This window comes from Pimephales promelas, chromosome 10, assembly GCF_988280905.1.
Source record: "Pimephales promelas chromosome 10, fPimPro1.hap1.1, whole genome shotgun sequence".
In the NCBI taxonomy this organism is placed as follows: domain Eukaryota; kingdom Metazoa; phylum Chordata; class Actinopteri; order Cypriniformes; family Leuciscidae; genus Pimephales; species Pimephales promelas.
In genome coordinates this window covers 10,851,213-10,871,822 of record NC_142778.1, presented here as the reverse complement: position 1 = coordinate 10,871,822, position 20,610 = coordinate 10,851,213, and the positions used below count along the sequence as shown (strand labels likewise).

The 20,610-nt window shown below is 42.6% G+C and overlaps 1 protein-coding gene across 1 annotated transcript in view; it reads right to left on the bottom strand.

Annotated features, from left to right (window-relative positions):
• Positions 1 to 1,434: 1,434 nt before the first annotated feature.
• The window catches only part of LOC120485895 (uncharacterized), a 41,058-nt gene continuing 21,882 nt past the window's right edge, over positions 1,435 to 20,610 (bottom strand). The window contains exon 6 of the mRNA XM_089116670.1: positions 1,435 to 2,833. Within this exon, the coding sequence (XP_088972796.1) occupies positions 2,135 to 2,833 (699 nt within the window). The 3' untranslated portion in view covers positions 1,435 to 2,134. The remainder of the gene's footprint in view (positions 2,834 to 20,610) is intronic.

The window sequence follows — 20,610 nt, the reverse complement described above, 5'->3', positions numbered from 1 at the left end:
CAGCGGCTCTAGTCTGAGCTCCTCCCGAGTGACCGAGCTTCTCACCCTATCTCTAAGGGATCGCCCAGCCACCCTGCGGAGAAAGCTCATTTCAGCCGCCTGTATCCGGGATCTTGTCCTTTCGGTCATGACCCAAAGCTCATGACCATAGGTGAGAGTAGGAACGTAGATTGACTGGTAAATCGAGAGCTTTGCCTTACGGCTCAGCTCCTTCTTCACCACAACAGACCGGTACATCGACCGCATTACTGCTGAAGCTGCACCGATCCGTCTGTCAATCTCCCGTTCCATCCTTCCCTCATTCGTGAACAAAACCCCAAGATACTTAAACTCCTCCACTTGAGGAAGGATCTCTCCACCAACCTGAAGTGGGCAAGCCACCCTTTTCCGGCTGAGGACCATGGCCTCGGATTTGGAGGTGCTTATTTTCATCCCAGCCGCTTCACACTCGGCTGCAAACCGTCCCAGTGCATGCTGAATGTCCTGGTGTGAAGGGGCCAACACGACAACATCATCCGCGAAGAGCAGAGACGAAATCGTGTGGTCCCCAAACCTGACGCCCTCCGGCCCCTGGCTGCGCCTAGAAATTCTGTCCATAAAAATTATGAACAGAACCGGCGACAAAGGGCAGCCCTGCCGGAGTCCAACATGCACCGGGAAGAAGTCTGACTTACTACCGGCAATGCGAACCAAGCTCCTGCTTCGGTCATACAGGGACCGGACAGCCCTTAGCAAAGGACCCCGGACCCCATATTCCCGGAGCACCCTCCACAGGCCGCCTCGGGGGACACAGTCGAATGCCTTCTCCAAATCCACAAAACACATGTGGACTGGTTGGGCAAACTCCCATGAACCCTCCAGCACCCTGTAGAGAGTATAGAGCTGGTCCAGTGTTCCACGGCCAGGACGAAAACCGCACTGTTCCTCCTGAATCAGAGGTTCCACTATCGGCCGTATTCTCCTCTCCAGTACCCTGGCATAGACTTTCCCAGGGAGGCTGAGAAGTGCCCCTCCTTGAACTGCCACCTTAACGTGGTGGAGGGGTTTGAGTACCCGAATGACCCTAGGAGCTATGTTGTCTGGGGCTATATGCCCCTGGTAGGGTCTCCCAAGGCAAACAGGTCCTAGGCGACGGGTCAGACTAAGAGCGGTTCAAAAACCCCTTATGATGGAAATACATCCAAGGACCGTGACGTCGCCCGGTATGGCGCAGCCGGGGCCCTACCCTGGAGCCAGGCCCGGGGTTGGGGCTCGTATGCGAGCGCCTGGTGGCCGGGCCTCTCCCCATGGGGTCCGGTCGGGCTCAGCCCGAAGAAGCGACGTGGGACCGTCTTCCCGTGGGCTCACCACCTGCAGGAGGAGCCGTAAGGGGCCGGTGCAGAGAGGATTGGGCGGCAGTCGAAGGCAGGGGCCTCGGCGACCCGATCACTGGACACGGAATCTAGCCTTAGGGACGTGGAACGTCACCTCACTGGCGGGGAAGGAGCCCGAGATTGTGCGTGAGGTTGAGAGGTTCCGACTAGAGATAGTCGGAATCACCTCTACGCATGGCTTGGGTTCTGGAACCACACTCCTTGAGAGAGGATGGACTCTTCACCACTCTGGAGTTGCCCATGGTGAGAGGCGGCGGGCTGGTGTGGGCTTGCTTATAGCCCCCCAGCTCAGCCGCCATGTGTTGGAGTTTACCCCGGTGAACGAGAGGGTCGTTTCTCTGCGCCTACGGGTCGGGGATAGGTCTCTCACTGTCGTTTGTGCCTACGGGCCAAACGGCAGTGCAGAGTACCCGGCCTTCTTGGAGTCTCTGGGAGGGGTGCTGGAAAGTGCCCCGACTGGGGACTCCGTTGTTCTACTGGGGGACTTCAACGCTCACGTGGGTAACGACAGTGACACCTGGAGGGGCGTGATTGGGAGGAACGGCCCCCCCGACCTGAACCCAAGTGGTGTTCAGTTATTGGACTTCTGTGCTAGTTACAGTTTGTCCATAACGAACACCATGTTCAAGCATAAGGGTGTCCACCAGTGCACGTGGCACCAGGACACCCTAGGTCGTAGGTCGATGATCGACTTTGTGGTCGTTTCATCTGACCTGCGGCCATATGTCTTGGACACTCGGGTGAAGAGAGGGGCGGAGCTGTCAACTGATCACCACCTGGTGGTGAGTTGGATCCGATGGCGGGGGAGGAGGCTGGACGGACTCGGCAGACCCAAGCGTACTGTAAGGGTTTGCTGGGAACGTTTGGCCGAATCTCCTGTCAGAAAGATCTTCAACTCTCACCTCCGGCAGAGCTACGACCAGATCCCGAGGGAGGCTGGAGATATTGAGTCTGAGTGGACCATGTTCTCCACCTCCATTGTCGAAGCGGCTGCTCGGAGCTGTGGCCGTAAGGTCTCCGGTGCCTGTCGAGGCGGCAATCCTCGAACCCTGTGGTGGACACCGGAAGTAAAGGATGCCGTCAAGCTGAAGAAGGAGTCCTATCGGGCCTGGTTGGCTCGTGGGACTCCAGAGGCAGCTGACGGGTACCGGCAGGCCAAGCGGACTGCGGCCCGGGTGGTCGTGGAGGCAAAAACTCGGGCCTGGGAGGAGTTCGGTGAGGCCATGGAGAAGGACTATCGGCTGGCCTCGAAGAGATTCTGGCAAACTGTCCGGCGCCTCAGGAGGGGGAAGCAGTCCCCTACCAATGCTGTTTACAGTAGGGGTGGGCGGCTGTTGACCTCGACTGGGGATGTCGTCGGACGGTGGAAGGAATACTTCGAGGACCTCCTCAATCCCGCCGTCACGTCTTCCATTGAGGAAGCAGAGGCTGAGGGCTCGGAGGTGAACTCGTCCATCACCCTAGCTGAGGTCACCGAGGTAGTCAAGAAACTCCTCGGTGGCAAGGCACCGGGGGTGGATGAGATCCGCCCCGAATACCTCAAGTCTCTGGATGCTGTGGGGCTGTCTTGGTTGACACGCCTCTGCAGCATCGCGTGGCGGTCGGGGACAGTGCCTCTGGGATGGCAGACCGGGGTGGTGGTTCCTCTTTTTAAGAAGGGGGACCGGAGGGTGTGTTCCAACTATAGGGGGATCACACTTCTCAAGTACAATTTCAAAATCAAAATACAGAACTAGCTAAAACATCTACAGCCCGATGTTTCATTCTCTAAATCATTTAAAATTGATTTAAAAGTGTCCAACGAAACCAGTTTCCCCAGTTTCAACGTACTTTGTAAACAATTCCAGGCAGAGGGAGCAGCAAATTTAAATGCCTTTTTCCCAAATTCAGTTCGTACCACTGGAACAGACAGTAAAAATAAGTCCTGTGATCGGAGGCTATAGCTAGAAGGATACTTTTTACAGATATATGTACAAAGATATGATGGTAATAAACCCAGGATGGATTTATAAATAAAAACATGCCAGTGTTTTTGTCTTCGGATGGACAGCGCAGACCAACCAACCCGAGCATACAACACACAATGATGAGTGAGAGTTTTCAGATTTGTTATAAACCTCAGTGCACCATGATAAACAGTGTCTAAAGCATGTAAACATTGTGTAGATGCATGCATATATATAACATCACCATAATCTAGTTTAACTATATTCTAATCTAGATTAACATTTTCATGGATTTTTAATTTAAATTCTGATCTGTACCTCATACAAAACTATTATAATACTACCAGAGAGGACTGCGACTGCAACACATTAATCATGTGAACGGCTTTTGGTAGCGGTTTTGACATTTTTGCAATAAATACATTATTGTGATTATACTTAGTCTACAACATAGACTAAATTACAATTATGAAGAAAAACATATATATGCACAAAAAGTATTCTCGTCGCTTGATAAACTTATAGCTGAGCCACTGTAGGCACATGGAATATTTAAACATTTTCTTTAATGACTTTCTGGGCCGTCAAGTGTCATTCCCTTAGGCAGTATGTAGGAGTGATCCACCTCTCAAATTTAATCAAAAATATCTTCATTTGTGTTCCAAAGATGAACAAATGTTCTACGGGGTTGGTACAGCATGGGGGTGAGTAATTAATGACTTAATTTTCATTTTTGGGTGAACTAACCCTTTAATGTTATTTGGACTGATTTTGCATACTGATTTAGTCTTAAAATTACCCAGTTTGGACAGTCTGTTATGGTCTTGAAGGAATAGTTGATTTAAAGGGTTAGTTCACCCAAAAATGAAAATTCTGTCTGTAATTACTTAAGTTTTAAGGGGTAGAAACAATTATTCATTATTAATTAATTATTGACAGAATTTTCATTTTTGGGTAAACTAACCCTTTAATGCTTAGTGTGTATTTGATTAAATTGTTTTTAATGTCATTTGGACTGAACAGCACACTTGTTTTATGCCTGATGACCTTTTGTAAAAAAAATAAAAAATAAAAATAAATAAATCAATAAATACTGTTATTGCATAATTTTCTTTCATCATTTCTTTATACTACTATTTTCCCCTTGTCTTAATGTAACTTTATTAATTTGAGTGTAATTAACTTAAATCATTCACGGCAATCGGTTTCCTCAAACCATTTCAGTAGCTATATAGTTGTTTCAACTTGATTCAATTTCTTAAATTAACTCAAACCAGTTAGTTTAAATTAATGACATGAACTTAAAATCTTTAAGTTAACTTTACTCAAAATGATTGACTAAACCAACACTAAATTATGAGTAAATATGACTCGATATATATAAGTTCACAATACTCATATGTAGTTGTTTTTAAACTTAAACGGTATGTAGCAATCAGTTTCTTCAATCAGTTTGAGTTGAGTTAACTCATTGGGTTTTACAGTGTGTGTTTTCCACTGTGTTTGTTGTCAAACTCAAAAATTAGTTTCTTTTAAATTATTAAAAAATACCGTTATTTTTTATGGAAAAGGTAATAATTGTATTTTGTATTTTATCAAGAAAAATATTTTGGTTTGACTTGTATATTTTTTTGATTAGATAAGATAGCATTTTAAGCTGTCACATAGTTTAAAATGTTAAAATGTGCCCCTCACATGTTACAATGTACCCCACCTATGGCGCATGTTGTCACATTTCAACATTTCTTTCAGGGTTAATCAAGAAAAAAAGTATACATGGTATTACTAAAACAAAACCACATAATTGTACGAGATATGTGGGAAATTAATGTGGGAAAAAAAATACTCAAAATAGATTTGCCACAAACTGAGAAAGTCCCCTGTGAGATTCAACACATTCTTTCTGTTGTGTGACTGTGTGGAATTTCTTTGAATTGCCATGAATTTAATTCCACTTCCTATCATTCCAATTCCAATTCAACTTTCTGTGGGGTGGAGTCAATTCAATTCAAATTCCAATTCATGAATTGAATGGAGGCCAATTCTGAAATTAAGAATTTTGCACAAGCCTGGCGCTAATAATCATTAGTTAAGCATAAGTAAACAGTTAATTCATAATTCATAAAGCATTAATAGACATTAATAAGCAGTTTATAAATACAGCTATAAATTCTTTCTTCTTGATTTAAAAACATATCTATAATTTGTTTAATAATTGTATTTTTATCCTTTATTAATGATCAATTTATCATTTCTAAATGAATTGCACTTTTATAAAACAGTTATAGAGTTTTCAGTGGTTCATTAGATTACTTAGAATGTGTAAGTAAATGATTAATAAACTATTTAAATGTACATTCATACATCTTTTTATTCAGACATATAGTGATGGTTACTTAGTGTGTTTATAAATGCTTTATTAACATTTGTGCTGTAATTCAGAGTTAATTTGGGTAGTTATAAAGCATTTAGTACTGGTCAGTTAACAATGTTTGTGAGCTCATCTAAAGTGAGGACTATTCAAGCCTTGTAAAGCATTTATAAAGGAGATTTAAAAGGCTGTTAAATATTTCTATGATCTGTATCACTGTGTTGTGTTTGTTAAATTTTACTTTTTAGAAGATGCGCTTTTAATCTCCTTTATAAATGGTTTACAAGGCTTGAATAGTCACTTTAGATGAGCTCACAAAATTAACTGACCACTACTAAATGCTTTATAACTATCTTACTACAGTTAATATGTTCTAAGTTATCTTATAAATGACTGACAACTCCTAAATAACTGGTTTGTAAATTATGCTTTACTTCATTTAGAAATTATTAATTGATCATTAACAAAGTATGAATATACAATTACTAAACGCATCATATGCTTATAAATCAAGAAATAAAATCATTTATAGCTGTTTTTATAAACTGCTTATTAATGTCTATTAATGCTTTATGAATAATGAATAAACTGTTTACTCATGCTTAACAAAGGATTAATAGCGTGCAAGTGTTACCAAACCTTTTACCTCTAAATAATACAGTTCAAATACGCACGCAGAGGCTTCTGTTTCAAAAAATAGACAAATCTGTTTAAAATAACTGTTTACTTTATATAATGTCCTTTCAATGAGAGCAGCAGAAGGAACATTTAAAATGAATATGCAGTTAAATTATTATAAACAGGCCCTGTCTGAATTTATATGAGGTGCCTGAGAAAAGGAAAAAGAGGACGCCACAGCAGGTAGACTTTGTGGTTTGGAGATGGCAAAGTGTGTATGTCTGATTCCAGCATTGCCGAGTGACACACGCAGCTAACAGCATTCTCAGATGGTAGCGGTCATGGAACATTGAAATCCGGCCATTACCCTGTCAAACTGCACCAGACACTCAAACTGCCAACATGCGACCCAAATCAGAAAACTTGCTTCTTCAAATAGAAAAAAAAGAGACATACAATCCTGTTTTTCTAAAAGAAAGGTGACTGCATTGGCTGCATAACCAGTCCAGAGCAGTGGGAAGGAGAGTTACAGTAGGAGGTCATACTGTTTGGTTCTTTAAGTATCTTTAAGGCATCTAAAAGTCTCAAGGTGTGCTTTTTAGAAGTAGGTCAGTTCTTGAAGTATTGAAAAAAAAAAAGAAATAAAACCATATATACATTTATTAAGTGCAGTCATCATGAAAATGCCTTGTGATCTTTCCTAAACTGAATGTAGTATCCATGAAAGGCTTTACTGTGCCTTAACATATAGTATGTACGTAGATCTCTGTGGTAGCATTTAAGAAACCAGTGGTCCTCAATGTATTGGGGGCTTGAGAGACTGCCATTGTTCTCAAATCATGTTCACTTCCATTGACGCATTGATTATATGACAGAAACAATGAAGTTTGTGCACTGTTTCTTTATCTCCTAACTATATATGGTGTACAACACTGTCCTGTTTGGGAGCAAGCATTTATAAATTAAAACCAAATATAAACTTTGGAACACAGGAGTAGAGAAAACAAGAACTCAACCAAACCATGCATGAGACCGGACAAATGAAAAAAAGGGGGGCTTAAAATACACTACAAAATGAATTAAACAAGAAACGGGTGTACAGAATCAAACACCAAGGAAACTGATCAAACCAGGAAGTAAACAAAGGGAACATGAAACCATAAACAAAATCTAAAACTATCTACAACAAATTAAAAAAAAAAAAAAACAGAGTAATAGAAAAAATATATTTTGTTCAATTTGACTGTTTTCATGCAGCAGAGAATTATCCATTTCCTGTCATCTCAGTCATATGTCTGGAGGCCAGAGATCGCAGCCCAATTAGGGCCAGTCATTTAATCAATATGCTGCTTATTTGTAAAGCAGTGTCACGTTGCCGGTTGGAACATCGAAGGAAGCAGGATCCAAATGCAGCAGCAGTAGTACTTTTATTAAATAAACCAAAGACTAGACATAACTGAGACACAGAGAACAAGATCAACATCTAACAACATCAAGAACCCACAACCACTGTAACACGACACATGGTTTAAATACAGAGACTAACAAGCTAAATGAGATAACAAGGGGCGTGGCATACATGAACACAAATGAGGAGCGGGAAAAAGGGAACAGGACTGAACCAAGTGCACAAAGATAGGGGGAACACAAATAGACATCATTACATAGCCCCCCACTTAAGGAGCGGATTCCAGACGCTCAACACAGACAAACAAACAAAACTGTCCAGGTGGGCGGTGGAGGTAAGGCGAATCTGGGGGTGGGATGGAGGGCCAGGTCCGTGGAGCAGAAGAGGAGCAGGCGACCTGGGCGAAGCAGGCTGTGCAGGCGAAGGCCAGGGCGGAGCTGGACGAGGCGAAGGCCAGGGCGGTGAAGACCCCTCGGGCGGCCACGGCGGTGAAGACCCCTCGGGCGGCCACGGCGGTGAAGATCCCTCGGGCGGCCACGGCGGTGAAGAACCCTCGGGCGGCCATGGCGGTGAAGACCCCTCGGGCGACCGGGGCGGTGAAGAACCCTCGGGCGGCCACGGCGGTGAAGACCCCTCGGGCGGCCACGGCGGTGAAGACCCCTCGGGCGGCCACGGCGGTGAAGACCCCTCGGGCGGCCACGGCGGTGAAGAACCCTCGGGCGGCCACGGCGGTGAAGACCCCTCGGGCGGCCACGGCGGTGAAGACCCCTCGGGCGGCCACGGCGGTGAAGACCCCTCGGGCGGCCAGGGCGGTGAAGACCCCTCGGGCGGCCACGGCGGTGAAGACCCCTCGGGCGGCCACGGCGGTGAAGACCCCTCGGGTGGCCACGGCGGTGAAGACCCCTCGGGCGGCCACGGCGGTGACGACCCTTCGGGCGGCCGCGGCTGGGACACTGGGCCCCCCCCAAAAAAATATTTGGGTTGAGTCCCCAGATTAGGGGCAGACGGGGCGTGGACGGTCTCGGGCTGGACGGTCTCGGGCTCGGCAGGGCTGACGGTGAGCGCAGGCTCGGCAGGGCTGACGGTGAGCGCAGGCTCGGCAGGGCTGACGGTGAGCGCAGGCTCGGCAGGGCTGACGGTGAGCGCAGGCTCGGCAGGGCTGACGGTGAGCGCAGGCTCGGCAGGGCTGACGGTGAGCGCAGGCTCGGCAGGGCTGACGGTGAGCGCAGGCTCGGCAGGGCTGACGGTGAGCGCAGGCTCGGCAGGGCTGACGGTGAGCTCAGGCTCGGCAGGGCTGACGGTGAGCGCAGGCTCGGCAGGGCTGACGGTGAGCGCAGGCTCGGCAGGGCTGACGGTGAGCGCAGGCTCGGCAGGGCTGACGGTGAGCGCAGGCTCGGCAGGGCTGACGGTGAGCTCAGGCTCGGCAGGGCTGACGGTGAGCGCAGGCTCGGCAGGGCTGAGTTCCGGCAGATCGTTCTCGGCGGCGGCCATCTTGTCCAGACACACCGGTTCAGCGGTGGCCATCCTTGGAATGAGGGCTAATGTGGCAGTACCACGTTTCTTGTCCATTATCCCTACAACATATTTTGAATCGCTCAGTTGTAGGGCCAAGCCAATATAAAATCCTATTGTGCCTTGAGGGGGATGCAGTGGCATGATTGACGCGAGTGGCTCTGATAGTCCCCCTCTAAAAAATATCATGAGGCACAGAGGGTCAATAGGAGTCACATTTGCCAAATCGAGGAAATCCTGTACATACTCCTCAATGGGCCGGTCTCCTTGACGGAGACACATAATCCGTGCAACTGGATTCCTGGAGGTCATTGCTGCTGGATCCAAGTTAGCGGTGGGTTCTTCTGTCACGCTGCCGGTTGGAACATCGAAGGAAGCAGGATCCAAATGCAGCAGCAGTAGTACTTTTATTAAATAAACCAAAGACTAGACATAACTGAGACACAGAGAACAAGATCAACATCTAACAACATCAAGAACCCACAACCACTGTAACACGACACATGGTTTAAATACAGAGACTAACAAGCTAAATGAGATAACAAGGGGCGTGGCATACATGAACACAAATGAGGAGCGGGAAAAAGGGAACAGGACTGAACCAAGTGCACAAAGATAGGGGGAACACAAATAGACATCATTACAAGCAGATGGTTAAGAAGTACACCCATGAGAACTACAACTCAAACTACTATTCTGTCAAAGAGGCAGAAAGAATCAGACCCAGAGCAGTTCATTGAAATTCATTTGAGCTTTGCAGCCACCTTGGATAACACCAGCTATCACCTTTTACCTTTTGAGCTGCATTAAATAGTATCTTGATAAATGGCTTCTTGTTCACGAAAACGATCGTTATGTAAGGCCACATAGCATCTGGTTTTCCAATACTCTACTCTCCGTCTGGAGAGTAAAGAGCACAAATGTTTGAACATTATTGGAGGAAAAAGTCCAATGTCTGCTGTTACACATCTTAATCAAGGAAACTTTCCTTTGCACAACAGTGTGACAGTATATGTTGTGTTTGACCCTTCACTTTGCTAAGTCCAAGGCCTCTCATCTCATTAGTTCACTTAAACAACTCTCACCCCACACCCGATTTACGAAACAATTTTCATGTAGTCCTGGCAATCCGATAATGGACTCGCAGGGTCCCCAGAGCCAAGAGCAGTGATACACTGGTGTAAGGATTTTCGGGTTCATGAGGGCTGCTGCTGACTTTCAGCACAACATGAGCAGAAAAAATTGAGATTTTTGCAAGTTAGCTACAGTGATAACGTTTCTAGAATATGTTGCTGCTTGTATTTAGAGCTTAGCCTATGAATATCCAAAACATTCTCATCCTTCGGTGTCATATAGGTGACACCATATGACATTTCGTCAAAATACTACGCACATGGCACCCTTTAGCGTCAATATAACACGCACTGTTATGGGTAGGTTAAGGTCTGGGGTAGGGTCTGCGTCTCATATTGTTGCTAAAGGATGCCAGTCACCTGTATGACGCCTTGGGTTCTGCGTGTTATATTGACTCTAAAGGGTGCCATGTGTGTAGTATTTCGACTAAATGTCATATGGCGTCAAAAAGGATGAGAACAGGCTCGAATATCAATACCTGCTTTGGGATAATGCTGTCCATAACTTTTGGTCTAGGATCAGATTCCAAAAGGGGATGGGAACGTTTTTTCAATACAAAAGTTATTTTAAACATCATTCGGTAACACGTTACAATAAGTTTCATTAGCATTAGTTAGTGTAAAGTAAATAAATAAATAAATTCATTACATTTATGTAGCGCTTTTCTCTGCACTCAAAGCGCTTTACATGGAAGGGGGAATCTCCTCAACCACCACTAGTAACAAGTAATATGAACTAACCATGCGAAATCCATTTGTTACTCTGTTTGTTAATCTATGTTAACGTTAGTTAAAGCTGCAGTCTCCAGTTGTTCCTCTTTGTTGCCATCTCTGTTCAAAATCTGCAATTGCAGTTATTCTGCAAATTATAAACTTTATCTAAGTTGTACCTCGGCGTGGCACACAGCGGATGAATCCAATGTTTTGAGGAGAATGTGCAGCTGTCAGTCACCACGCTGGTGTGAAGGCTGGCATTCGGCATCAAAGATTCTACTTTTTGGAAGTATAACCAACATAAGAATTTTCACACTAAATCGCCATCTGAACAAGTAACATCCACGATTGTTCTGACCAACTAAATGGAAAACAGCATTGCAGTAAATCACACTGATTAAATCTAATGCTACGTTCACACCGGACGCGAATAGGGCGTCAGGCGCGAATGATTTCAATGTTAAGTCAATGCAAAGACGCTTTACGCGCGCGAAAAATTCCTGCGGCGCTATTGAGGCGTGGAGCGCGGCGCGGAAGACGCGAATACGCCTCATTCGCACGTCAAGTTCGCGCGAATGGCGCGAAATGAGCATCTGGCACGTTAAAGCGCATTACGTGCGAATGATTCAGTTAGTGCCATTTGTGCATTCACGCGTTTGACGCCGTCATCCAGCGCAGCTCCTGGAGCGAGCAAATGGTGAAACTCGCCAAACGGTTCGGCTCCGAAGGGTCCGGTGGACACAAATATACGGCGACGATAATCCCCACGCTGCTGTTCTGCTCTCCAGAGTAAATACAGAGCAGTAACTCTCTAGATGCTCGGTCGACATAAAAACAATGGCCGCGACGCGCGTAAATTTCGCTTCAAACTTTTGTTTTTACGCGCGCCAGTTTCACTCTTGACACGCGAATTAACACAAAGTGGTCAAGTGTCAAACTAGACGCGTCAGGCGCGTGTCCGGTGTGAACGTAGCATAACGATCGCTTATCATATCACGTCAAACCATGCAAATGATACATTTTTGTCAGATTGTTAATGTTAACAACATCAGCATTGCGTGATTACATTTAAAGCCCTTCCGGATGTTTATCCTTTCTTATGTGCCAGTTGCAGTCTCTTTTTTCAAACTCTCAGTCCTTTTGCATTTTACAACGGGTGAATCTCCAGTTGTCACTGGTGATTGCCGTTTGAACCTGTCTGGATCTGCCATCAAATTAATATGTTAATTTTATCAAGTGCATTGCTGTGAGAAAAAAGGCTATAAATCTCCACCTCCAACATCCTCACACGCAACATAGCCTATTAGCCAAGACACCTTCTTTTGTGTACAGATGTGACGTATTGATGCAAAGACATGCTCGAATTTTCCGCGGAACCACGGGAAATAAAAACATTATTAAGCTTACAATTTTGAATAGGGCTTAGGCAAGCACATAGTTTTGAACACTGGTTGGCTATGTAGGCCTACTTGCTCAAAAATTAATTTTGGATAATTTTTAACCCCCAAAAAAGTTACGAACTGTAGCTTTAATAAAAATACAGCTGTGAATTGTTAGTTTATGTTTGTTCACAGTGCATAAACTAATGTTAACAAGATTTTAATAAAATATTAATAAATGTTGAAATTAACATTAACAAAGATTAATAAATGCTGTATACCCAGATAGCAAACTGACATTGAATCAACGTGGAAATATGACATCGAAACAACGTTGATCTGACATTGTTTTGCTCATCGAATTAACGTTGAACCAACGTCAGACGCGTCATTCTTTCAAAACTAACGGAAAATCAACTTGAAATCAACGCGTTGTTTCAACGTTATGAAAGCAAACCAATTTTCGATTTTCATTTAGCTTTGAAGAATGCCGCGTCTGACGTTGGTTCAACGTTAATTCGATGAGCAAAATCAACGTTGTTTCAATGTCATGAGAGACGTCGTTTCCACGTTGATTCAATGTCAGTTTGCTGTCTGGGAACTAATGTTAACTAACAAACCGTATTGTAAAGTGTTACCTATAATTCATATAGATTCCACAAATTCATTAGGTTTTACAGATTGGACATGCATTTCAATTTTTGACACCATCTTCAATGGTTTTGTGTTACATGTAGGTTTTTGTTGTGTTTTGTATATCATGTGATTCCCTGTTTGTCATGTGTTCCCCTGTCTTTTCATGTCAACTGTTCCCCTTTTTGGTGATTAGTCTCCCCAGGTGTTTCTGATTAGCCACGCCCCCTTGTTACCTTGTTTAGCTTATTTGTCTGTGTATTTATACCTCTGTTCTCCAGTTGTTGTTTGTCGGTCATTGTTGCTTGTAGCCCTGTTCTGAGTTTCTTTGTTTACCCCTTGATAACCTTTTTGAGTTCTTGTTTCTTTGTTTATCCTGTATTACCTTTTCATTTAATTAAAAGTGCTTGCGTTTGGATTCATCCTTGCTTCATTATTGCATTTTGCATGTTTCCAAATGTGCTTAATGCCTAGTTCACACTACATGATTTTAAAATGTCGGGCTGAACTGTGCAGTTCACACTAAATGACTTGCTCTCAGTGAAATCATGAGTGTTCAAGTTGTTTAGCTGTTCACACCACACAACACAACGTGATTGATCCACAACAGGACGTAACACACTACACGAGTTAACAACGCACTACACAGAGATACCACGATCGGATGATAAGAGCATATCATTTGTGACTCAATGAGAGCTGTTTCAGTACTATAGTACGGTCTAAATCCTGAAAATAATCAAACAAATAACGAGTTGACAACAACACGATTCTATCTGGTCTAGAAACCATGTTTTGTCACGAAAAACCACGCAATAAAACGAACCAGAAATGACGTGAAACTGCAGAGAAGAACATAACACGCGAATATGGACGTCAGACAGAAACTAGTGCTGCACACTGTTTGCTCGACGATCTGCTCTGAGAAAAAAAATGCAAAAAAGAAAAAGTAAGATTTACCTGGTGTCCTCAACCCATGCGTTGCTATGATTGGCTGTACTCATGACATCACTGAGATTGAGTCGCGCGGCTGCTCGAGATATCTAGCATGCTAGATATTTTTCTGAGCTCGGTGACCTGTCTGCGAGGTGTCTGCGAGCTGTCTTTGATGCGTTGTTGGCTCTTTCACACTATCGGATTGGCGAGCGTTAATCGTCCGCTAATCGCCCGCGATTTGCACGCGATAACACCCTGACTTGTCGGCGACTCAACGATTTGCAAATCGGGCTTAAATCGGGCTTAAAATCACGTAGTGTGAACTAGGCTTAAGATAACTCAAACATAAGCATTCCTGTAGCATCAATGCCATGACGCAGCATCACTTCCCTTTTTTAGGTAACCAGGTTACATACGTTTATTATTCCTGTTGAACTGTGCATATATTCTTTCATAACATCGGTGGAATACAATATAATATATTTCAAAGAAGATTTCAGCTGTTTTATCTACGATAATAATATTACTGGGCTCCAGAATATTACGCTGCACACAGGTAGCGTGTAATTAATCTAGATTAAAATAAAATAAAAAAAATATAATAATCAAAAGATGATTTGTATTATTATTGAGTTTAGGATATACAAGTCAGGTCATCCTTGATATCATTTTTAAAGCTTCAAAGTCCTGGACCCCATTGCATTTCATTATTTGGACAAAAACAGCTGAAACCTTCTCCAAAATATCTGCTTTTGCGTTCTACAGAAAGAAAGAAAAAAGTCACAAATTTGGAGCAACATAAATGATGACTGCATTTTCATTTGGAGTGACAATTCCTTTAATGTATATTTGGATAGTATTAAATCGTTGTGCATTTATTTTTTATTTCTTAGAGTGAGACGGGGTGTTGCCTAGGGTGCCAAATGGGGACAGACCAGCAGTAATGCTAAACTGTGTAAACAAGCTAAGCAGACTCTGCTCTACCCTCCCTTTTCTAGTCAACCAAAAACGTGTAGCACATGTGTGGTCATATTACAGCACATGTAAGCCAAAGGCGTCTCCTAAAAAAATAACATGTCAGGGGCATATCCTTACCCTCTAAATAAACAAACATGTCAAGCGTTTTCATATGTGCAGAGAAAAATTAACACACTGAATAATTTAACACACTGATTATGAACATATCCAATATTTTCACCAGCCCACCAACTGGGATTTGAGTAGGGAGGGAAGACAAATATTTAGGTATCAGAGTCTTAGAAGTAATGACAAATGCCTTAGTCAGATGGGTAACTGAGGTAAATATTAGAGTGATTAAGGGTCTTCTCATGATTTCACCAGCTTTGTTTCTGATAAAAAGTTGTTTCTGAATATTTACATGAAAAACACATTGTAAAAAGTAAAAATACAAGTTTTGTTAGATACATTTATTTAGGTTTGGTCCATACATTTAATTCTTTATGTCAAATATATTATTAAAGAATCAACTTTGCTTCTTTAAGCCACTTTCACTGTATTTCCTTTATCTATTCCAGATTGCCAGCAGTTTTACAACATTGTGCCCTACTCTAAGTTCTGCCTGGCTCTCATATTAAAAATTAATTTTGGCTGGTAACTTTTTCCAAGCGGCTCCTAATGCTATACTTCTTCCCTGCAGCTGGCTGCCCCCATCCCACTTTTTCTGCAGTGTCAAAATAAATGTTATCAAATGTAAAAAAACAGCTATGTTTGCAGGACCTAAACATACATTTGTTTAGCTGTGCATTTAATGAATACTGTGCCACTGTTTGCTCTGTATTTTATTGTGCTGAATAAATAATCTTGCCTTGCCTTACAGTGGAAATCAATATAGGGCCTATATCAATTTGGTAAGACAGTAGGCATAGGGCTGTTTATTAGTCCCAGACCATCCTTGCTTAACATGAGTCATTTTACGGGTCATGTGAGATACTGTAGGAATAGTCCTTCCTGCACACTTTTACTTATTAGGATATATGAATGACAAATACCAAGCTTTAACAACTTAGAAATAAAATCTTCATCATGTTTATTTTGCATTTTGCAGATTATATATATATATATATATATACACACACATACACAAAATATACATTATATATATAGAAAGTATATATATATATATATATATATATATACACAAAATATAAATCATGTGTATATATATATATATATATACAGTATATATATATATATATATATATATATATATATATATATATATATATATATATATATATATATATATACATAATGTACTTTCTCTACAAAGTATTTAATTCATCCTTCCTAATCCTCCCTCCATCCTTTGGCCTAATTCCTCTTCCACCTGATCACTGTATTCCAGCAATCAATACTTTAAAGAATCATTCAAAGCAGTTCTTTATCAAAGCATGCTAATCAGGAGCACAACTCGGTCCGGCAAACATCTGTGGATTTTCCTGTCTAATGTTCCACTCAATCAAACATTACAGGCGAAGTGAAAGACAAAAAGGATCAAAAGAAAAGGGAGGATGAAGAGAAAATGGGATAAAGAGAACAGAGACACGTCCAGCCTGGAGATGAAGCATACTTCAGTATTTGGACAAAACTGCAAAGTTGCAATTGCTCTTATGTCATTCACTCTAAGAATACAACAAAGACAACAAAGATAAAATTCTGCAACAAAGTCAAGAGAAAAATGTGTTTGCTCCTTAGTTGTTCTTTAGTAGCTCAGAAGACTTTTTAGTTATCTTGGTTATGTTTCATTCAAATATCAACATTGTCTCAGACTAAAATTTCTTCAGAGACATACAAATAGCTTATAAATAAATAACTATTTATACACAGTAAGATCTAAAAAAAATAATAATGGTATCGCTCTGATAATTTGAACTTGATTAATATTTTGAATTTTGAGTTCTAGACCTTTGTGTCTTGGCAAATGTGGGCAAAGTTTGAGAAATTCTATAGACATCTTTTGAAGTTTTACTAGTTCACAGTTTTTATTAAGGTCTTGTTCTAAATCAATTACATTGTCAATGAATTATAGTTTGTTGCTCGCATAATGCAAGACACCTTTCTTACATTAAATATATAAAATCATAACTGGGAATTGCTCATCTTGTTACTGAACACTGGAGTGGAATAACATAGTAACTGTCTGAGCAGAGGATATGGTCCTCGGCTCACTTCTGGTGTGTGTGTGTGTGTGTGTGTGTGTGTGTGTGTGGTCTCCAGACCAAAAGTCTACCTTCCAACCCTCCAAAGCCCCTCTGTAGACTGAAAAGGGTGTCTCAAAGGGCAAAGCAAAGCGGAGCACTTAAAAAAAAAAAAAAAAAAAAAAAAAAAACACTGTAGACACAAAATACAATCCAAATAAAACACGACTTAGTGATTAAAGCCAAAGTGGACATGTTGGTCGAAACTCCACATCCGTCGCACTGTTCACCAGCCAAGACTAAAATTCAGTTTGTTTTAACAATTAATAGATATCACCAAATAATCAAAATATATAACAGTATATTTGGTGTGTCTATATGGCATGGAAGATAATGAAAGTAAAATACTGTAATTTGATTTGAAATATGCAGTGGAGAGGAAGATTTTCAGTGGACAATGACTTAAATTGCAGTCTATTCCACACATTTAGATATCATAAGAAGACCTGGAATATGATACACAAGTCATATAGTCAAATAGAGTTTTACAGTGCTTTTGAAGCTTTAGACTACAGACAGACTAAAAACTGTTACTGTGTGGAAAAGAACTGTGTGAAGATCCTTCAACATTCTCAGTTCCATAAAATTTAGCACACAGGCATTGGAAGCAATTCAAAATTGTCTTTATTCCTTTAAGGACAAGGACAAACTTAAACCATTGTGATTTTATTTCATTTGACTAAACATCAAGCCTAATGAAACCACAGCACATCTGCTTTCTGGAGTGTATTTGGGTGGCTGGTGTGCGGTGTTAAGTTCTTTAGCGGTAGGGGTTAATGGAGAGGGGGGGGGGAAGGGTGAAGACTGGTTGTCTGTGGTTCATGGAGGGCCGCTCACAGGCTGAAAGGGGGCATTGTGCTGTTAAGGGGAGGGAAGAGGAGAGGGGCCAGTGGGTAAAGCTTAAACACTCGTCTGCTCCATTCTAAATGGGCTGTGGTTTGGGGCCTGGCGCTGTGGTCTTGCCTGGCCCCCTTACAGTCGCCATAGAGACAATACCTGAGTAGCATTGCTGAGAGAGAAGAGAGGCAGAAAGAAATAAGCTGTTTGTTCAAACTCTCTATTCTCTTCATCTCTTCACAGGCTGTTAATTCTGCACTTAGCTTGTCAAGATGCAGGCAGAGAATGTGGACCTTCTCCAGAGCTGGTTTTATTCTTTGCTCCACTGGGCAGAAAGAAGAAAAAACAGACTTCTCTTTTTTGGAAATGACTAATTAAATTAGCAAGTGTTAAACACATATGACCATATTTTCAGTCCATTTGTTTAGATTGCAATCATTTGTAGAAAAGAAGAGGAAGAAGAAGAAAAAAAAAACACTGTCACATTAATTTCTCCTATAGAAATCAAATGAAAGGATTCTGTAGTTTCTTGAATATTGTGGCATGTCATTTCAATAATGACCAAATCAAGAGTTGTTTTTTTTTTGGCTTGTGCTTTATTTATGTACATTTGTTCTGTCAGAAAATCCCTTAGGAGTTTGAATGTTTCAGGCCCAGGTCCTCTGAGAGAGTTTTTATTTAGGAATTTCATTCTGGTTCGTCTTTCCCAGGTTGATGTGTCAGTTTGGTGTATTATGATAAATTCAGCACAGGTGTCACCTCCGCTGAGGCAGGTGAGAATTGATGTGCTGCAGACAAAGGCCATCCATCAGCTCTGTGTATCGGGATTTGAAGAATCTGTTCCCAATCACGCCCTGCTGTTAGGCAGCGTGGTAACGACCGCTTTCTGTGCAACGCCACAGGAAATCAATGCCAGGTACTCAAGGTCAATGTCCTGTTGGAAAGCTACTTAAGCCCTCATGGATGGATTTCGCTCCAAGGGAAGTTGGTAGAGGAAACATGACAGGAGAAAGCACAACGACCCATAACACGAATGATACACTAAAATATTGAATTGTACATTTGTACCCACACATCTCTCCAATTAAGGCCATTGTCAGGGTGGACAACCAGGCAAGTTGTCCTAGAAAGGGGGTGGACTCCTGTTGTACTGGCCCCTGTGATAAGGTGGCCAACATAAAGATAAGTGACTTACTTGCCATTAATATTTGGTAAAGCCTCCCCTGGAAATGCTATGAAAATAGTTTCTTTGACTTTGTCAAGTGTACTATTGAAGAGATCTTTGACCTCTAGTAGAGTTTTAAGTTAGGGATATGGTTAGTAGAATAAGTTGACATGCGCAGTACTTGTGTGGCATCACAGACTCGGGCTCATTGAACAATAAAGCTAAATATCGACTACGCCACCCCAGAATACTGGGGACTAACCGCCCTTAGGACGCACATGTTCGTTATCATGTGGGCAATATGGGGGAGTCACATGTACAAAAATAAGTAATTTTATTTCTCATATGCATTCATATAATAAATAGTTAAAAAGATCACCATAAACCTCAGGATCAACTTCACAGTAACCCATCTGTATCCATCACAACAATATACCCAGTTGACCGGAGTGGTGGTACCTGGAGGTACAGGCTAGCCACTAATTTAATATGAGCCCCTATCCCCATATACACCCCCCCCACACACACACACACACGTGAGAATTAGCTGCAACCAGACACACGGCATAGTTGTAACCACCCCAGACAATGACAGCCAGCCACCCCTCTCCAGGAACCTCGATCCACTCCGGGAGATACCATCAGAGTTAAACAGGTGTCCGCGGGTGAAAGCCGACCGACCAGCACACCAGATTATCACGGCGTGCGCAGTTACCAGGAGATACACCATAGAAGCAAAACAGCAACGTAGTCCCATTCAACCGTTCCCATCAATCTCGATCCCATTAGATACACCGGGGGAGCCCTCAGATATGCCGATAACCCTGCCGAACATAACAAGGTTAATAAAAGTAACATAACTAAGGTCGACACGGACATAATGATACATACCGGACAGATGTAATTGGCCCATTCATGGCCATGCGCCACGTAGGCATACAGATGCTCAATCGGGAACATGCCGCTGTAAATGACAGGCTATGAATATCTCGCTGAGAGCAGCAAGGTGTATAACTCACACGTAACCAAACTAACGTTACCTGAGACGGATCGGCGGCCCTTAGACGGCCACGGATGAAAGTTTCATCCGACGCCGCCAAAGTACACATCCGGTCGCCCCAATCCCCTTCCTTTATACGCCATCCCACTGCGGCCACTCAACTACACGCACGTGCACGCTCTCAGTAGGTGGAGTTCATCCACCCTGCTACACTTGCAAAGTTAGAAAGGAGGCGGCGACATGAAAACTTTGGGCCGAAACCGAAAATTATGGATGCACTTGGCCGAAAACTGAAAAATGACTTAAAAAAAACATTATTAATTTCTTACTTGTATTATTATTTATACTTATATTATAGTATTATTAT